General features: G+C 53.8%; 1 protein-coding gene across 1 annotated transcript in view; it reads right to left on the reverse strand.

Moving 5' to 3' along the window:
- GLI2 (GLI family zinc finger 2) overlaps positions 1–20,962 on the reverse strand; it is a 266,098-nt gene that overhangs the window by 192,332 nt on the left and 52,804 nt on the right. Inside the window, exon 2 of the mRNA XM_055397327.2 lies at positions 6,411–6,591. Coding sequence (XP_055253302.2) covers positions 6,411–6,561 — 151 coding nt within the window. The 5' untranslated portion in view covers positions 6,562–6,591. The remainder of the gene's footprint in view (positions 1–6,410; positions 6,592–20,962) is intronic.

Genomic DNA, 20,962 nt, shown 5'->3' on the forward strand with positions numbered 1-20,962 from the left:
CATTCAGAGACCACCCTGAAAACGCCCAGGGAACTGTGCTGCACTCCACTTCCTGGGCGTGCGGAGCTGTCACAGAGAACTGAGCTCTGCTTTCGGGAAAAGTCTTATGGGAACCGGCTGTTCCATGTGGCTGGGCAGTTAAAACAAGCTCAGAAGCAGCACCAACAGCCATCCTGAAAATCACTTAAATAAGAGTAATTGCCCACTTAGCCACACGTGAGTGCATCCTTGGGCTCAAAGCAAGTGTGTGGCCCTACTGGGCAGCTCAGGAGGCCAAGCAGAACTGGCCCACAGCAGCAAGTTCCCCGCTGTCCAGGGAGTCTGAGGAGGGGAACCAGGGCCCAGGAGCAGGCCAGGCCCAATGGACCCTCATTCTAGGGACCTCCGGGTCGGCAAAGGCAGCTGGCCGCCCCAGCCCGCTGGCCACACGCTTGGCGTGACAGTACCAGACTCACTCCCCTCACCCAGCAATCACTTCCTGGATGTCTGCCTTGCTGGGGGTGCTGTCACAGGGCCTCGGGGCTTGGGCGGGGGGAGTGGGAGAGACACAGAAATAGACACACCCGGGCGTCCCTGGTGGTCCAGTGGTTGAGAATCTGCCTGTCAATGCAGGGGACACAGGCTTGATCGGGGAATAAGATTCCACATGCCTCGGGGCAACTAAGCCTGTGTGCCAGAAGTACTGAAGCCTGAGCACCCTAGAGCCCATGTTCCGCAACAAAAGAAGCTACCTCTATGAGACCTGCATGCTACAAAGAGCAGCCCCTGCTGCCACAACTAGAGAAAGTCCACATGCAGCAACAAAGACCCAGTGCAGCCAAAAAGAAATAACTTTAACATTTTTTAAAATTGTTGTTAAAAAAAAGAAACAGACACACCAGGGATGGAGACACTTAAGGATGACAAGGCAGGGTGGGTACCATATGACTTGGGATTTCCCAGTCCTGAGCCTCACAGTAAGAACATCTTATTTCCATACTCCGGCATTTTCACAGCATTCTGAAACAGACATGAATAACTCCCCTCTGAACAAAAGTCTACCTTGAAGAAACTTTCCGAGAAGCCAATGGTCTGTGAACAAGAGGGTGTCTTCCTGTTGGGAAGGGGTGGCCAGTGGGAGTTCAGGCAATAGGGAGTGCCGTGCTAACAGCAATGCCAGGCTCCCCGCCCCCAACCAAAACTGCCCAGCTGCCACCAATTCTCTGCTTCTGGGGGGCTCATCCATGCCTTGGACAATGACCTGGGAAATGTGTTAACATATGCACACCCAGGCCCTGGCCCAGGAGATTCTGTTTTAGCATCCTGAAAGTCTGCCTTTATTAGAGTCACCCAAGACTCTAAGGCTTGGCCAGCTTTGGTATCGTTCGGTCTGATCCCACCCTCCAGCACACAAGGCTGAATTAAGAAGGCCGGGGACCCACTAAGGTCACCCATCCATGACACCCTGTGGTAGCAAAGCACAGCAGGACAAGAACTCAGGTACAATTTCCAGCCAAGGGCTCCGTCCACCTTCTCAAACAGGAAGACACCAGAAATCTGGGATTCCTACCACCTGTTTGGGGGGTCCACTAGCAAGGGATACTAGAGAAAGAGACCTTCTAAGTCAGGCAGAGCCTGCAGACCTAGAAAAAGAAATCTGGTTATAGTTTATAGAGCAAAGACTTAACTTGGAGTTAACTGTGTGCCTGGCACCATACATGTGCTAATACAGGTAATTCTCACAATGCTATGAAGCAGGTGCCATTCTGGTGCCCATTTTATGGATGTGAAAACTGAGGCACAGACCTGCCCGAGATCTGCACAGTTGGGCCTTAAGCAAGCAGACTGGCTTCAGAGGCTGGGCTGCTTCAACTATGACTCTACACTGCATACAAGGAGAGAGATAGCTACTACTCACAAGGGGCCTGTGCCAGGCAGGTGTGAGCACACTGTATGCCTCCTGTAATTTCTGCGTGGCACCTCTGCGTATGATTCTCACTCTACATGTTCAAAGACCCATCCTGCCTCCTGCTGCCAGGCATAGATCAGAATCAGAGCTCACAGGCTCTGCTTCAGGAGGTCTGGGGTGAGGCCCAAGTCTCAAGGATGCTGATGCTGCTGACTCTGATGGAAGGACCACCCTGGGAGCACCCTGGCCTAGGATATGGTGGGTGCTCAGTGTAAAAGCGAGGTGTTGGCTACCATAGATGCATCATAGAATTTCTATGGCCTGTGTTGACTCTGGGGACAAGGAAAGCTCCCTGGATCAAGATGCAGCTGAGGTTTATGGCTCCAGCCTTCTCATCCTCCCAGCCCAGAGGCGTGGGGGTGGCTGGGTCCCTGGTGCTCAGCTGAAGCAAACACAGAGGTTCAGAAATATTTTTGGAAAGAAAATCCACTGTTGAAGAGGAAAATACGACAGCATCGGGGAAGTTTCAGTGTAAAAAAATGAGAAACATCTGAATCGAATTGCCTTTAAAATTACACCATGTGAAAAAATTAAAGGGAAAAATAGCTCTGGGCAAAAATGTGTTTTTAAAGCTTGATGGCCTCCCAAGTGTTAGCACAGCAGCTCCAGAGGCTGGGAAAGTGCCCACCAGCCGCGGCTTCTGCCGTCTGGTCTGACCACAGGGCTGCTTGTCCTTGTACAGCCCTGTGATGCAAAGGTGTTCCTGTCACACAAGGAGGTGGAACCTCTCAGTGGAAATACCCAGTCCTGAGCATAGCTAGCTTCACAGCTCCAAAGGGTGGTCAAGCAACAGAGGCTGCTCGAGCCAGGTAACTTTTAAGGTCCCTCTGCAAATAAGTCACAGCCCAGACCTCCAAGAGCTGGAAGGAAGCAGGTGCTGTTAGGCCACTGAACCAACAAGGGAAGGGACAGATAAGAACTGTCCTGAGATGGTGTAGAGGCTGGACCATACGTACAGTGTCAGCAGGCTGAGCTTCAAGGCCCAATCATCCACAAACAATCTAAGTCAGGATCTCAAAGCAAATTCAAGAAGGAGACGCTCAGTATGGGAGAGGCAAGGGCCCTGAGCCTCAGACCCCACTCTCCAGGGAAGCAGCAGAAGGCCTGGGCCAGTCCCTTCTCCACCTCATTTCGGTCCCACCTACAAAAGGAGACACTCTGACTTCCCACGAACTAGATGTGCCAACACCGCACCCCTAACACCCTAGACGTCCTGCGTGTCCTTCCCAAACACTGCCACTGGGGACTCCTACTGCCCTCATCCCTGACCAACTCACTCTGGACCCTTCCTCTCCTTCTCATTCCTAACGGGGCCAAGGAAGCTGAGCCAGGCTCCAGATACTATAAGTCAAGTGCTGGGAGAGGACGGGGCTGGAGGCAGCCCTGATGCATAGCGTTTGCCAATTTCCATGGTGTAAATACTTCCACCTCAGCAAGGTTAAATGACCAACCTATGGCCACAGAAAAAGCAGGAGAGTTCCGGGAGTTAGTGATGGACAGGGAGGCCTGGCACACTGCGGTTCATGGGGTCGCAAAGAGTCAGACACGACTGAGCGACTGAACTGAACTGAAACTCTGCCACAGACGGCAGAGTTGGAAGGAGAGCTTGTAGACTTGTTTCTCCCAAGTCTGCGCACCCCTGCCTCTCAGACCTGCTGACTTTTTTTGGCCGAGGCATGTAGGATGTTAGTTCCCCCACCAGGGATTGAACCCAGGGCCCTGACAGTGACAACATTGAGTCTTAATCACTGGACCACCAGGGGAATCCCCTTATTGAAATTCTAATAGAGGGTTCTAGAAACCTGAAGGTCCTTAAGAACCAAAGAGATAGGTTTCCCATATGCAATGTACATCGCCCTGGGTCAACTACTTCTCCCAGATCTTCATGCAGACCCTCTGCCCTGCCCACCGATGTTCATGCCAGCCCCAAAGCCATGTACTGAGCCCCCCTCTCGTGGGCCAGCTCCTCACCAATGCCACCTTCCCTGACACCACCCAGGGCCCCAGGACACCGTCAGGCACTGAGCTCCAGAGCAGAACACAAACATTCCCATCCTGAGAGGGCCTCCGTGTGGGGGACCCGCACAAACCCCTTGTGCTGCCTGGCACCGCTTTCTGTGCATCCATCTCACCTGTCCACAGGCCTAAGTCCCTCTGGGCCCACAGCAGAGGTTCTTTGGAACCGTCAAGGACTTCGGTTTCCTGAGTGAAAGAGGATTCTTGCTCACGGCATCTCTGTCACCGTGGGCAAGATTTAAGAAAGGTCTGAGGTCACGAGATTATACAGACTTGGAATAACATTTGCCAAATATTCTCACAACACAGTTTAGGAAAACGAGGCCCAGAGAAGTGAATGGCCTGTCACACTGGGACCCAGGACATGGCTGGAATGGGGACCCAGGCCAGTGCCCCAGGGCTGCTTCACCGGCAGGAAGCAGACATCACGGTCCCCCAGCCCTCAGGGAACCGCTCCAAGATCCCACTGCTCTTGCCTGACTCCAGGAGGGCTCTTCGCAAATGAGGTGTCCGGAGAGTGGCTCAGGGAGCAGGAGACACACCTAACTTGCTCCAGTGGCAATGAGCCACCTGTCCTGGGCGACTGGGTGGAGAGGCACGTCCACCCAGTGCAGGAACCTCATCAGCCAAGCACTCCCGTGGGGTCCAGCAATGAGGGGGTGGATGGAAGCCTGCAGGGGTAGGGAGGACCACTTCTTGGGTGAGGGCATGGGGCAGAGCGAGGTCAGGCGCCTCTGGGGAGCCACTGCACCCCAAGCTCTAGGCCCATTGCCTGCCCCCACCCCCAAGAGACCAAGACCAACTCAAGCATCTGTAGTTATTGCCCCATGGGTGACAACCAGGTCTGATGTTCAAGAACTTTCTCCCCAGTTATTCTGTAATTACTCCCTAATTACCACCTCGGTCTATTCTCAGCTACTGGGACATGACAGTGAAGTGTGCCACATGGCAGTTCACAGTCCACTCATGGATTCAGAGAGGCAGACACAGGCCAAGGTGGGGACACCTGAGGGCCTGGAGGGTGGGCCAGAGAGGCACCAAGGTGATACAGGCCTCAAGGGCCCACGCACCTCTGCATCACGCAGAGGGACAGCCTGAGACGTCACCACAGGCCAGGGGGAGGAACAGACCAAATGCAGACCCAGCCAGGCCCAGGACAAGCCAGCACTGGGACCACCACAGAACCCCACCCTCGGTCAACCCTCCTCTCCTTCCACTCATGCCCTGGCTCCCTGACAACACGTGCACAGGGTCCACCCTGGCCTTTGGCTCCTTCCTCCACCCCACTGGTCCCTCTTCACAGAGGAAGAGCCTAGACAGCCTAGCTCCTAGAGAGGACTGGAGTCAAGGGACATCACACAAGGCAGGAAGCCAAGTATCCACCTCCTAGTTGACATCCAACTCAGAATCACGAGGAAAAATAAAAACAATGTGGTAACAACAACCAGTTCACTCTTGGAAACAGTGAATCCTATCTACTCTCTCTTTCCAAATCCGAGGGCTCCAACTCTAAGCTGCACCCGGCACGGCCCAGCAGTCCCAGCATCATCTGAGCACAGGTTAGAATTACAGAAACTCAGCCTCACTCTGACTCACCGACTGGGGGTCTGCACTGGAAGAAAATCCCCTGGGGTCTGTGTACATCAACGTGTGAGTGGTGTGGCCAGCACTCACACCCCACTCCAGAGAGGGCACAGTCCCCCCCACCCCCACTGCTGCCTCTGAGCTGCGCTTCTGAGCTGCGCTTGAGTAGCAAAAGCAACAGGGCATGACTAAATGCGCCTGAATAAAAAGGGAAGAAAAGAAATCTAAGTCTCTCCATTCCCCGGAGACAGAAATAGTGTTGTGGCCTCCAGATGGACCGCGCAGACACAAGGGGAGGTCTTGCCTTCCCGCCAAACTTTCCCAACGGGATGCTGGCACAGACCAGTGGAAACCAGAGTGTATTTCTCTTTGGGGCAGTAAAATGAGAGGCTGTGGCTCGGGGAGTCCTTCTGTTATAATTAAGTTGGCCAGAAATTCACCTAAGGATGCTAAATTCCGTACCTGACCCTCTAATTACAGCCAGAAGGGATCAGGAGACAATTACTTTCCAAAATAGTCCTTGGCAGGCCGGAGGCAAGAAGCCGCCTCTCTGGCACACATGTGCCAAGGGAACACACACCCGGGCCGCCCCTCAGCCCCACACTTCCCATGCCTTCACTCTCCCGTTTCCCTGATGGAGCCCAAGATGTCCAAACCCCACTTCCCGATTAGGGGGGCTGGACCTCCAAGATCCACCTGCAGGCCTCCATCCCAGTGCCTGGGCTCCCCAGAACCTGGAAAACCCTCTGGCTCCCCCCATGAACCCAGGATGTTTGCCCAGTGACATCGACCACCCACCTCATTGATCTCAAATGGGCTCATGAAAAACACCCCCCCACCAAATCCGTTGAACAGCAAGTACCTCCTTGGGCAGCTACCGCGGCCGCCGCCGCTGCCGTGGCCACCGCGAGAGCCGAGGCTTTCCTGCCGGGGTCAGGGAATGCAAGGCCCTCCAGGATCCCACTTTTGACTTCTTTCTTGTCCGTGGCCGTGGCTGACGCGGATGTCTCCATCCTAGCCGCACATAGTCCTGGGTGGCAGCCCTGGAGGGGGAGACAAAGGCAATCAACAACGTGTCCCCCAGACCCAGCCGGGAAGCACCAACCCAGGTTCCCGGCCGCCGCCCCACGCTCCGAAAGCAAACAGCTTCCTCCTCTGATCATTGCCAAGGAGGGTTTAATTAATTTCGAGGCTTCTTCATTCTGAGATTCATCTGGTTTTCCAAATGACCTCACAGACCGCAGCCAAGCATTTTCACTGTTACCCAAGATTATTCAAGTCTAAGCAACAAGCTCCCAGTCCCACACATGGCAAGTAGCAAGAACCACCTTGAGAAAGGAAGTCAGAAGGCAATGCCCCTCATCTCAGACTCACAGGACAAGAAAAATCAAAGCGAGGACCACGACAGGGAGGGCCTCAAAGAACAGCCCTCGTTCTCCCATCCTTGGCTGCTCAGCAGGTCCACCTTTCACTCACTCACGCGTATGTTCATTCACTCTCTCGTCCACTTGCTCATTCATTCATTCAACAGTTTTCATCACTTATTCACGCTCACGTGTTTAGCCAATGTCTTATCAAGGCCCTACTATGCATCAAGTGTTGTGCCTGGTGTGAGAACACAGCCCACAGAGTTGACACCTACTTGGGAGACAGGGTAACTAAGGTGCGGGAGAGATAAATGTCCGTTTCGCTCCCCTTAGTGAGAGGTGGTGTGTGAAGGAAAGCAGAGGGGCAGGCTGCAGCAGCATGGGAAGGGCAGGAGGGCCACCACCCTGACTCACTAAGGAAGGGATGGGATGCCACTTGAGGGTCTGAGGGAGACCGTGGCAGTCACAGGCCAGGGGCAGGAGCCGCCAGCCTGGGTGGGAGGAGGCTGGTTTGTTCAAGGAGCAGCAAGAAGCTGAGTGCAGGCCCTTGGAGTATTTCGAGCAGAAGGGGGACGTGACAGGACTCATGGTATAAAGGAGTCACCCTACAGGTGTACAGAGAGCAGATCTGGGAGGAAGGGGTCTGACTGCAATGACCCAGGCAGATCCATGGTGGTTTGGATTAAAGAGACAGTGGCTCTGAAGACAGAGCCCACAGTCCTCTCTTGGGTGTGAGAGCAAGAGGAGTTGTCATGGGTTAAGAGAGGAAGCCAGGGAACACAGGGCTCAGGGAACGTGCCATCTCTGCCAGGCGAGTGGGTCACAAGCAGGCGTTTTACTAAGTGATGCTTCCCCTCACAGATACTGCTAATTCAGTGTTTGCATCAATTATTACAGAACAGACATTTGAAAGCCAATTTTCTGAAAAGAACAGGGGTAGGTCAAAGATGGCTCCTATTCTGGGCTGAGCATGGGGGTGACTGCACAATGGAGCCACTTGCTTGGATGTAACAAGGGGCAAGAAGCAGGTTCAGGGCAGGTGCTCAGTTTGAGCCATGTTAAGTCTGAGATGCCTATTAAGACCTGCAAAGACTGAAAGAAGGTCCTGCTATATAGAGCACAAGGAACTATACTCAATATCCTGTGATAAACCGTAACAGAAAAGAATATGAAAAGAATGTATGTATAAGTAAAACTGAGCCACTTCACTGTATACCTGAAACTAACAACACTGTAAATCAACTGTACTTCAATTAAAAAAAAAAAAAAAGAGCAGAGACTGTTAGAAACAAGGCAGAGCTCAGGGAGAGATGGAGGCTACAGATGAGAATATGGCAGGCCCAGAGCAAGATCTCCAAGAGAGAGGGCAGAGAAAGTTCCAGAACAAGACACAGGGCATTCCAACATTACCAGGAGGGAAAAGACAAACCAGCCAAGGAGAGTGAGCAGGAATGGATGAAAGCAAAGGAAGACAAAGTAAAATCTCTAGGGGTGTGTTGGGGCCTGGAATTCAACCAAGAAAGAAACAGCTGACAGCAGTCAGCTCCATCAGAGACTCAGTGAGGCCCCGGAGCCACGTGGTAGACACCAGGACCCAGGTACGCTCAGGGAGAGATGGTGGCACAGGCAGTGAGTCAGGAAGTTTTGCCATAAAAGAAGCAAAAAATGGGGCAGCCACTCGAGAGAGCCAAGGAGACCCATGGCCGCTGTTTCAGAAAGAAGGCAGTGGGTCTCCACACCGGCGCGAAGAGAAGGTTCTGGGCAGGGCTTGAAGGTCGCGGGCGGCAGAAACCAAAAGGCAGTGGTCAGCTCCCTCCCTGGGAGCCTCAAATCTTACATCCACAGGCCCTAGAACGTCACTTTTTAAAAGTCTGCATGATAGTCTCATGTTTTTCTAAGTAGAAAGTGGGAGTGCAAAAGAATGCCGGACGTGAGGCAAGGAGGCGGTCACAGCTCAGCTGACCTGCCAGGCAGACAGCCCCAGCTCTGAACTGCCTGAATTTATCTCACAGGCCAGCCTGTCTGGTTTCAGTCTTGAAAACACCCATCCAGAAAACTCTGGATAGATGAGAGATAGAGAGCTCTCCCTGAGGGTTCTGGTAAGTTACAGGGTTTCCTCTGGCCTTGAGATTTTGGGATCACTGGCTGATCCTTTAAGCCTATTTGTATAATCTGTGCTGTAAGATGCTGGCTGTCTGAGTGGCACCAACAACACCCCCTGGGCCGCGCCTGCTCTACCTTCTCTGCCCCCTTAGCCTGGTCCCAGGAACCACCCCTCCCAGCCTTCTGGAGAGCATTTCGGGCCACCATCCTCGCAAATCCTCCTCCCACATCTGATTGGCTGCAATGGACATCATTTCACCCCCAAAGCACCGCACCAGTGGGGCCTCTCTGCGTCCTTCCCTTCCGGGTCACAAGCAGCTCCGTCCCACCTTGGATACCCCTTCAGAGCACCTTCTTTCCTAGAAACAGACACCTTCTCCAAACCAAATCTGATCATAACCCTCCCCTGGCCAAGGCCTTGCTGAGCCCCTGGCCTTCAGGGAAAGTCCTCCTGGGTCTACCTGCAGCATCCTCATCCCACCCTGCTCTTTACCTTGACCCTGGCACGCCCACCAGAAACCCATCACCCTTTCTGTATGACAGACTGCTATTCTTCCTTCAAGATGCCACTCAGATGTCACCTCCTCTGAGAAGCCCCCCAACTCCTTCACAATCATGGTCACCTCTGTTTCCAGACCCCTGCAGCACCCCCATTACCCCCGTACTGTATTCATCATCACCACCAGGTCCTGAGCTGCTCCCCACTCAGGCTGGCACAGAGCAACCACTCAGGAAGTGAAAGTGTTAGTCACTCAGTCATGTCCAACTCTCTGTGACTCCATGGACTGCAGCCTGCCAGACTCCTCTGTCCATGGAATTCTCCAGGCAAGAATGCAGGAGTGGGTTGTCATGCCCTTCTCCAGGGGATCTTTCCGACCTAGGGATAGAATCCAGATCTCCTGCATTGCAGGCAGATTCTTTACCAACTGAGCCACCAGGGACTCCCTCTCAAGAATGCCTGGCAAAGAAAGTGCATCTCAGATGCAGGAAATCACAGCTCTTGGAAATACAAGTGATTTTATGAACAATCTGGTTTTTCATCCCAAGAAGCTCAGGTGAGCTTAAACACATCTTGAATTTAGAAGTAAAGACAAAATAATAGCTGGAACAACACACCTTGAACAACCATTTACCAGGTGCCAAGCTCTTTCAAGAGTGAGTTCATTTAATCCTTGCAACAATTTATGGAGGAAGAAACCAATGTTCAGAGAGGCTGAGGAACTAGCCCAAAGACACACAGCTTAAAGTGGCTGCACCAGGCCTTGAGCCCAGGCTGCCTGGCACAAAGCTGCATTCTGGAGCATCATGGTAAACTGTTCCTCAAGGGAGGAAGGACCCTGCAGGTACAAAGAGATTTGCCCCAGAATTCCCTGGCAGCATTAAGGGACCTGTTGAGTGTGAGGAGCCCTATGCCAGAAGCCCATGAGGATTTAACACGGCCCCTGTCCTAGGGCTGTATCTAAGGCAGCAAGACTGGGGACAACCAGCCAAGGGATAGGCAAAAGCTGAGGCTCTGTCCAGGGCTGCCTGCCAACATGGCCCTGCAGGGAGTACGGTCCACCGAGGCTGATGGAGGGAAGGAGGAGCTGATGGTTGTACATTCATCCCTAACTCTTAATTCCATAACTCTTTGCAGACAATCAGTTTCGTGTCTCACATTGCCGTAGGCTGGGAGCTGGCTGGGCTCCTTCCCCGGGGTCTGACCCGTCTCACACAGCCTGGCCACAACCTGCTATGCATCCACCATACTGAACCATGACCTCCTCCAAGCCAGGGCAGGGCCCTGCACCCCTGGGTCCCCAGGTCCAGCTGAGCACGTGTTCCAAACCTTGCCGACGGGACAAAGTGGACCCAGGGAACCAGGCCCGCATCTGGAGGGAGGCAGGTTTAAGGGACCAGAAACCAGGACAGGACTCAGGGAACCCACAGGGTCAGTCCACGTGACCAAATCCAGGCTTCTGGGAGGCAGCCCCAAAGGCAGATGAGGAAACTGAGGCTGGCAACTCAGAATCCATGGACTGTAGAGTCAGGGCTGCCACGGCAAATAAAGAGGCTCAGTCAAGAAGGGACCATGACCACGTCTGTCGAGGGACATGAGGAGACTGGAAAGAAGAAGAAGAGCCTGGGGGTCTTCTTGGGGTACAGCAGCTGCAGCTGCCTCACGCCAACATCCCCACCTTGTTATATGGTCAGTGCAGATGGCAGCATCCAGATCATTACAGAGGAAGAGCAGAGCAGCCCAAAGCCACTGTCCACAGAGGGAGAGGGTCCAGGTCCACGGTCAGCTCCTCTGGCTGGAATGCTGCCCGAAGCCTCAGGGCAAGGCCACCCAGGACCAGGTGGACACAATGGGTGGGAGTGGACTTATTCAGATTGCCATACCCCAGAGGGCAGTGGGGCTGGGAGTGCCTAGGGTTCCGCAAGCTCCCATGGGGAACTGACCCCACTGGGACAGGGGTGGGGCCTGCAGGGACCTCTGTGTCACAAGCCTCATCTTCGCAGACCAGCCACGGCCCTCCCCCTCCCTCTCCTCCAGGAGAGGAAGACAGCAGACAGCCGAGAGGCTGCGTAAATCACAGGAATTACCGGGATTAGCACAATTTCTGGGTAAACACCAGGCGCCCAAGGTCCCAGGCAGCCACTTTCACTCCCTGAAGCTCCTCTGGGGCAGACTCTGCCTGTCAACAGCCTCACCTGGGCTCCAAGAGGCCAGCTGGGGACAGCAGGGAGGGGCTGCGGGTCCCAGGCCCCTGTTGGTGGCCTGTGGTCTGTGCTGGGGGACAGCCCACCAACTCCACAACAGGATCCGGATCAAGAGGGGCTGACAGCACAGTCCCCACCAGGTTAGAGAAAGTCAACACCCCCACTTTACCAGGAAGCCATGGTCCTGGGTTTCTGCTGGGGAAGGGGGTGAGGGGCTAGATCCAGAGCCACAAGGAGTCCCCTTTCTGTTTGGAGCTGCACACAGGTCACCTGTCCCCCAGGCTCTCGGCACCCCATCCCCCCCCTCAGGGACACTGGCAGCACCTGAAGCCTCTGAAAACACCCCTGGGGCTTTTCCTGCCATCATTCATTCTGATGCCACAGGTCCAGGCAGAGGGCGGGGGGCAAAATACTTGAACTTCTACAAAACTCCATGGGTGTTTCTGATACACAGGCAGGTTTAGGAAAAACTACACAGGGTGCTCATAAGATCGCTTCCAGCTTCCAAATAATTGATAAGTTCCAATTAAAGCAAGGCTGCAGAACCTGGATGGGAAAGAAGTGCTATTCTTCAGTCATCTGAAACAGGAATCTGGTGTTTCCCTCGGGCATGAAAGTGGGTAAAAGTCAAGTGCCTGTGAGCCTGCCACCAGCACAAGCCACAGATGTGCTCACACCATGGGCATCACCTATGCTTACCACAGCGCTGGCTCAAGGTCAGGGTCGGCACTAGACACGTCCCCACAACCTTGCCAGCCATGCCAGCAAAGAAGCACACCTATCAACCTATGATCACTTCAGTCACTGCAATCGGTCTCCTTCATAATCCTAAACACTTTTTATTTTAATTGAAGTATAGTTGATGTGGGCTTCCCTGGTGGCTCAGACGGTAAAGAAGCCACCTGCAATTGGAAACCTGGGTTCGATCCCTGGGTTGTAAAGATCCCCTGGAGGAGGGCATGGCAACCCACTCTAGTATTCTTGACTGGAGAATCCCCATGGAAAGAGCCTAGTGGGCTACAGTCCAACCCATGGGGTCGCAAAGAGTTGGCACGACTGAGCGGCTAACCACAGCACATAGCTGATTTACAATATTGTGTTAGTTTCAGGTGTATGGCAAAGTGATTCAGTTTTATATAAATATATATATAGGTGGGCTTCCCAGCTGGTACTAATGGTAAAAAATCCACCTGCCAATGCAGGAGACATAAAAGACATGGGTACAATCTCTGGGTTGGGAAGATCCCCTGGAGAAGGAAATGGCACCCACTCCAGTATTCTCACCTAGAAAATTCCATGGACAGGGGAGCCTGTCAGGCTACAATCCATGGAGTCGCAAAGAATCAGACATGACTGAGAACTAACATTTTCACTTTTCTTTTTTTTAATATAAATTTATTTATTTTAATCGGAGGCTAATTACTTTACAATATTGTATTGGTTTTGCCATACATTGACATGAATCCGCCATGGCTGTACATGTGTTCCCCATCCTGAACCCCCCTCCCACCTCCCTCCCCATCCCATCCCTCTGGGTCATCCCAGTGCTCCAGCCCCGAGCATCCTGTATTATGCATCGAACCTGGATATTTATATATATATATATATTCTTTTTCAGATTCCTTTCCCTTATAAGTTATTACAAAATACTGAGCATAATTCCCTGTGCTATACATAGGCCCTCATTGTTAATCTGTCTTATGTATATAGTACTGTGTATATGCTAATCCCAAGCTCCTGATTTATCCCTCCCAATCTTATGCGTTTTATACTATGAAGCGTTATTCTGAGCAGGAGGCCATAGCCCAGCAAAGATGAAGCACTCAGAGCGAAAGGACTGGCTTGAGAATAAATTAATTATCAGCGCAGAGTGAACGAATCACTCTGAACCCTGCAACCCAGACTCCCTCCTGCCACTGGGCTGCTTTGAACTCTCCTGAATGAGCGAGTCGCAGGAATCAGAGCGTCTTCCTCGGGTGAAATCCGTCTCCAGGGAAGGGATGAAACCTCTCCTCCCAGCAATGCTGGCCAACTTGGGGCCCTGGCGTGCTCACCTTCTGCCTAGTCTCAGCATGCGGCCCGGGTCTCACACGCATGGGCACACACGTAGAGCCCACACAACCTACAGCAGTGACCACGACCATGCACACAGTCACATGCGTGAGCATGGACACACACACACATCCCCACCGTCACACGTTCATACGGGGGTGTCCGCATGTGCACACACACAGAGATGTACGCACCATGCGCACACACTGGCACACACGTGCATGTATGTGTACAGAGATGTGCACACACACACACACACACACGCACACAGTCACACACGTGAGCATGGACACACACACACATCCCCACCGTCACACGTTCATACGGGGGTGTCTGCATGTGCACACACAGTTACACAGAGATGTACGCACCATGCGCACACACTGGCACACACGTGCATGTATGTGTACAGAGATGTGCACACACACACACACACACACAGTCACACGCGTGAGCATGGACACACACACACATCCCCACCGTCACACGTTCATACGGGGGTGTCCGCATGTGCACACACAGTTACACAGAGATGTACGCACCATGCGCACACACTGGCACACACGTGCATGTATGTGTACAGAGATGTGCACACACACACACACACACACACACGCACACAGTCACACACGTGAGCATGGACACACACACACATCCCCACCGTCACACGTTCATACGGGGGTGTCCGCATGTGCACACACAGTTACACAGAGATGTACGCACCATGCGCACACACTGGCACATATGTGCATGTATGTGTACAGACATGTGCACGCACACACACATACACACATATACCCTGGGTACACAAACACAAAATAATCAACCGCCCAGCTCAATCACAGACTTACTTTATGATCAAATGAGATAAAACACATGAAATTTCCTGCAGTGGAAAAAGGAGGTGAAAGGTAATAATAATTATAACCTCATTATAGCTGAAAAGATGGTAGCAGACGCTCTCCCTCTCATGGCCCCAAGTTCCCGAGGACTCGTTCAACCTCTGCCATGAGTAGAAGACTGAGTCTTTTTATCTCCCATCACTTCGGTGTTGCCATCTGGAAAATAGACATTCTAAAGGGCATTCCAGATCCAAGGGTCCCCCGACGAGCACCACAGCGTAAGGCCAGCCACAGGGAAATGAAGGATGACCTGGTTCCTTATGTCAGAGGTATGAGGGAGACAGACACAGACTTCCACTCAGCCCCTGCCCTGTGCATCAAACTGACAATCGCTTCTCCATCCTGAGGGGAAAAGGTAGGGAGTGAGGGGAGGGTTCCCCAGGGCGGCACTAGGCTGGGCACACTCTGCATGCCCTTCACGGCCGGGGCAAAATAATCTTCTTTTAAAACGTGTGCATTTTCTTCTCCCAGAGTGAGAGACATGTCTGTGCTTCGGCCAGTGCAGTCCACATTTGCTGTCTGACCAGGTGGATTTCCCTCTCTGAGCCTCCCGTGTAACACTGAGCATCCTCCTTACTCCCAGGGTGGTTGAGAAGGCAGTCAACCTTCCCAGAGTGGCCATGAACACCCTACAGCAGCAGCATTGCAAACACTGGGTCCTCAATGGGGTTTGGCCCAAGTTCAACCAGGCAGGTGAACCTCTGCAGCTGGGCACCCTTCTCCAAGGAAGACAGGATTGGGGGAGACCAAGATTCAGTAAGGAGGCATGCCTGCTGGGTCTCAGACACACCTTTGCGGCACCAGCCAGCCAGCCTGGCTGCCACAACCCCAGCTGCTGCCAGGAACTTCAGACCAGAGGCCTGAGAGCTGGGGGCTGGGGGTGGGGGTATGTGCAAAGCCTTCCCCATCCTCCTGTGGCCAGGGATGGGCACCATGCAGAAACCACTCTCCTCATGGGGAATCTGCTTCTTTATTGCTCCTTGAATGCATTTTTCTAACTATGAAAGCTCCCTCATTTGTCCAGCCCCTGGGCTCACTGGTGTGTAGGAAAGCAGATTATAACCCTAATACACTGACTTTCTGGACCAGAATAGCAGCCAGGGAGGCCCCGACGACAGGAAACACAGGCCCCCCTGGTGGCAGCCAGGAGCCAACCTCAGACAAGGGGAGCAGGGTGTCGGGAGGGCCGGGACTGGGCAAGAGGCTTTTTCTTTCTGGGAGGGAGAGGGTAAGAGCTCTTTGGTGACTCACTCTTCAGAGAGCCTTGCAGTTCCACTCGCCTGCACTTGGGCTCCTTTCCTGAATACAACAGGCTGTCTCCATCCCCCTTACCTCTTCATCCCACTGCTTTCCAGAACATTTTCTCCTCCCCGCCCCCCCGGCTCTACCCAGGGAAGCCATGCTCTAAAATCGGGGAAGCCTGCCTGACACCCCCCTACCCGAGCCCTCATCAGAGCTCACCCACGTCAGTCTCAGGAGTAGCACAAGGAGGTGGGTGAGCTCTGATGAGGGCTCAGGGCTGCTCCTGAAACTGACAACACCCCCTGCACATGTCAGCAGCCAGCACCTTCAGAGGGGACACAGGGAGCACAGACTCTGAAGAAAGGAGGTTGATGCTTGCATCCTGGCTCTACCTAGAGCTGTGGATAAGAACCAACTCCCCCTTAAGCCTCAGTCTCCTCATCTGTAAAATGGGGATGAAAATGGTGCCTGCCTCAGGATAAAGATGAAGAGCATAGGGCCTGGTACACACAGGACCCCCCACTCAAATGCTCTCTGCGTTACCATCACTGCAGTCCCCGGCAGACACCCATCCATCTGCCCACCAGGACAGGAAGACCTGCCCCTGGCAGTCCCAGCAGCGGCAGGAGGCCCCTCTGAGCCTGGACCCCACAGCCCATGACACCCCCTTCCTCTCCATCCTCCCCCACCCCCCATAGGTGTCTGGACCTCTGGGGTCTAATGAGGAAACTCTCAGCTTGGCATCATTCTAGAATGTGTTATCCTGCTGATTCCAAATGCCACTGTCTGTCCCCTTCCCTGTGGAAGTCCCAAAGCAGCAGAGCCCCGAGGGCCAGGGTCTTGCCCCAACATCCCCACCGGGCAGGCGGCTGGCAAAGCCGGGCTCCCAGCTCAGCCCCCACAGGGCCGCCGTCTGCGAGGTGAACAAGGAACCCGCTGTGCAGCCGCCCGGACAGACCCAGATATTTTAACAGCTGCATTGTGTGTTTCTGAGGCGCCGATTCCTAAGCGGGGAGGAAAAACAAGCTTCGCCTCTGCCCAGAGGAGGAGAAACAGACGGCCCTGGGCAGCATGCTGGCAGGGGGAAGGCCTCCGCCTGCAGGGCTCCAGGGTGGTGGAGGGCACACGGGCACCGTGGGCACCAAAGCCCCCTTCGTCCGAACCTGGGCTAGGGCAGACACAGGGACAGAGGCCCAGTAAGGGAAGAAAATGCCCGAGGGAAGCTCTGAGGTGGGAAAAGAACCACAGAACAAGGTCCGAATCCCTTCAGGGCACCAAGGCCACGTTGGGATCTGTCCCTATCTGCCCCTCCAGGCTCACCGCCCCCCCAGTTCCGCCCCACAGTCGCCCAGTTTAACACACCTCCAGCTCTGTCTGAAGTGTTACTTCCCCAGAGCCCACCCGGCCAACCCCCACCAGGCCAGTTTTGCCTCGTGTCCCCCAAGGGCATGCTCCCGGGTCACTGTGTTTTGAGTCCTATTGTATGGCCGCCACCTTTACGCCTGCAATGCCTACCCCAGACAAACGTCCAGACAAAGGTCAAGTCCCTGTTTGGTGACTGACTCAACACACAAATGCTCTCCAGCTCCTAAGCCTGCAAGGATCCATTTCTTCTCCCAGCCAGCCTCCTCTCAGCCTTCCCACAAGGTTGGGGGCTCCTGGGCACCCAGCAGCACTGGGGGTGGGGTGGGTTGGAGCTCAGGCTGGCCCTGAGGTCAGGAGAAGGGGCTGTCATCAACTTCTAATGGCAGTGTTTGCCAGCTGGGCTGTGAAAAAAAGTCTCCAGGGACTTCACTGGCAGTCCAGTGGCTAAGACTCCCTGTTCCCAATGCAGGGGGTTCAATCCCTGCTCAGGGAGGTGAAGCATGAAGGTTGCCACGTACAGTGCTGAGCAACCAAGTCTATGAATACTTACCTCTCGTACTGTAAGCGCACATCATTTTCAAAACAAATAAAAACTTGGGAGTATTTGTTGGTTAAAAGGTGCTTTTTGAACCATTACCCATCCTAAGGCGCTCTGCTCCCAGTGGAACTGTAGGCTGCTGCTGCTGCTGCGTCACTTCAGTTGTGTCCGACTCTGTGTGACCCCATAGACGGAAGCCCACCAGGCTCCCCCATCTCTGGGATTCTCCAGGCAAGAACACTGGAGTGGGTTGCCATTTCCTTCTCCAATGTGTGAAAGTGAAAAGTGAAAGTAAGTCGCTCAGTCGTGTCCAACCCTTAGCGACCCCACGGACTGCAGCCTACCAGGCTCCTCCATCCATGGGATTTTCCAGGCAAGAGTATTGGAGTGGCTTGCCATTGCCTTCTCCGGGAACTGCAGGCTAGAGAATGGCATTTTCAGGTTAGAGGCCTGGTGCAAATGGCCATCCCACATCCTTCTAAACGGAACCAAATTGCAGCCTCTAGCGGAGCATTCCGGAGAAGGCAATGGCAAGCCACTCCAGTACTATCGCCTAGAAAATCCCATGGATGGAGGAGCCTGGTAGGCTGCAGTCCATGGGGTCGCTAAGGGTCAGACACGACTGAACGACTTCACTTTCACACATTGGAGAAGGAAATGGCAACCCACTCCAGTGTTCTTGCCTGGAGAATCCCAGGGATGGGGGAGCCTGGTGGGCTTCCGTCTATGGGGTCACACAGAGTCGGACACGACTGAAGTGACGCAGCAGCAGCAGCAGCAGCAACGGAGCATTCAACCAGGTCTGGGGTGGCGGGTGTGGGATAGTTGCAGACCCAGAACAGATCTCTCCAAACAACTCAGCAAACATCTCAGCACAAGCAATCCAATTCACAGAGGTTCTCCTGGTGGGGGCTGGGCTGCCCCAGTTGCCATTGGGGTAGCAGGGGCAATTCTGAGGTGGCTACAGGAAGAGATTAAACTTGCCCATAGCAGGAGAGGACCTTGGTCTGATTTCTGGCTTTAGGCCTGCTGAGGACCCTGGGCATCACAAGGCAGCCAGGCAAGGAGCCCCTCCAGGGTCCAAAGTACGTTTCCTGAACCCCTTCAGTTTTCTCATTCTGATCCCAGAGTTTAGCACCAAGAAGGGCCTCCAGAGGTCACCTGGTCCATCCCCCTACCCAGGCAGCTCACAAATAGAGGAGCAAGCCCCTTCCTTGCCAACGATGCCAAAGAGCCATCCCCAAGCTCCTTACCAGTCACACCTCAGCCACTGACCTCAATTGACCACATCACTCCCCTGTCCCAAGAGTACCCTGACTCATTGTGCAACTCTGGGTTAGTGTCAGCCCATCTCTGGTCTCAGTGCCCCACCAGTGAGATGGGCAAGCAGGACCCTCAGAAGTGTCACATGATGCCACACTTGGGCAGAAACAGGCATTTTGGCCTGGGGGAAGCAGAGACAGGACAGGAATAAACAGATCGAAGCCACCTGTGTCCACGAACCAGCAAATGTATACTGAGCACCAACAATCTCCAAAGACCTGAGATCTCCCTCTCCACAGGTAATGCTGGGCCCGGGGTAGGGAGCAACACAGGGTGGGGAGGGCTGGCTGCAGATCTGGGGCAGCTGCTCTGCTCCAAAGGCTCCTGGGAGAACTGGGTGGGTGGGTGGCCCAGTATCTCCCGCTTCGGCCTGCGCGGCACCCTGCTCCAACTTGCCCGGCCACAGCCCTCCCCCTACGGCCCAGGCCATGCCTACACTCAGCTCTTCTGTCTGTGTCTCTGCCAGGCTCAGTCCCTGGCTTTCCCCAGAGTCTGCCAGCACCACCCTGACAGCTAAAGCCAACAGGAGTGTCCTGCCTTCAGTGCCTGCTAAGCTGTCCTGGGTGGGACTGGGACCCTGCCCAACTGGTCCCCACCTCTTCTGGGCCTGCACACCCTGGAGCCCTCATGTCTCCACACACCCTTCTCCATCCCCACCCCCTGGCCGTCACACATCACACATCACAGCCCAAACCGGGTATCTGGTTCCCCCAGGCCTGGGGACCTGACCCCGGATTGGTTGACTGAAGCCTGAGGACCTGCCCACTCAGGGAGACTGGGGACTTCCCAGGGTTCCATAAGGGGTCTGAGTTAGCCTAAGGAAGGTCAGGGAGGGCTTCCTGGAGGAAGGGATGAATAAGCATCTTCAAAAGGAGGACAGTTGAGGTCCAGAAAGGTGTGCTAAGGTTGATGGAGGGCAATGTCTGGACAGCGAGCAGGAGGCAGCGAGCCTGGGCCTCAGAGCCCTGAAGCCGAGTCCAGCAGAGGGTGAACATTAACTGCTGGTGGCTCCCACAGCCTGTGGAAAGATGTCTAAACTACACACCTGGGTACACCTGGCCCCCAAGGCCTCCCTACCTCCTCAGCCTTGTTCCCACCAACTCAGACCTCACCCTTCACATGGGATATTTCCAGAAGTCTGCAACCCACAGACACCACCTGTCAGTGTCTGTGCTCATGCTCTCCCCACCCCTACTCAAGGCCAGCGCCACCTCCCCCAGTAGGGCTTCCAGGGTTCCCATGGCAACACAGTGCTCAGGAGACACTTCAAGCTCTCTGCTTAACCATCTCGCTCAGCGGTTCAGCTTTCTGACATTTGCTCCGAGACCCTGACACTCTGCCCGTCACACACTCTGTCTTATACATCTGCAATGAATGGGAGCCATCAGAGTAATAAACCCATCCCTAAATCAGCTATCTCCTAAACCATTCCCTAACTAGTGCTTGCCACACAGTCGACAGCTGTTAATAGTTATTTAACTGACCCTGAGACCCTGACAGAAAGAGGCAGCCTAGAAGGTGCCAGATAGAATTCACTACCTGAAATTCTACCAGAGTCATTTCTCTGGCTTTAAAAAAAAAAAAAAAAAAATCTGCCTCTATTCACTATCTGAAATTCTACCATTAGAGAGTCACTTCTTTGAAGCTTTTTCACTTTCAAGAACAGTCTATTTAAATGCAAAGTGCCCTGTAATAAGGTCAGTCCTTAAGTGGCTGTCATATAAAAAGTTAATGTCTCTAAGCATTCTCCCTTGGTGCTCAGGAATGGAGAGGGCTGGAGGGAGGAGGGAGGAGGGGAGTAAGGGGAGAATCTGGGGAA

This window comes from Moschus berezovskii, chromosome 2 (assembly GCF_049115385.1).
Source record: "Moschus berezovskii isolate FMDL1 chromosome 2, NW_MosBer_1.0, whole genome shotgun sequence".
NCBI lineage: Eukaryota > Metazoa > Chordata > Mammalia > Artiodactyla > Moschidae > Moschus > Moschus berezovskii.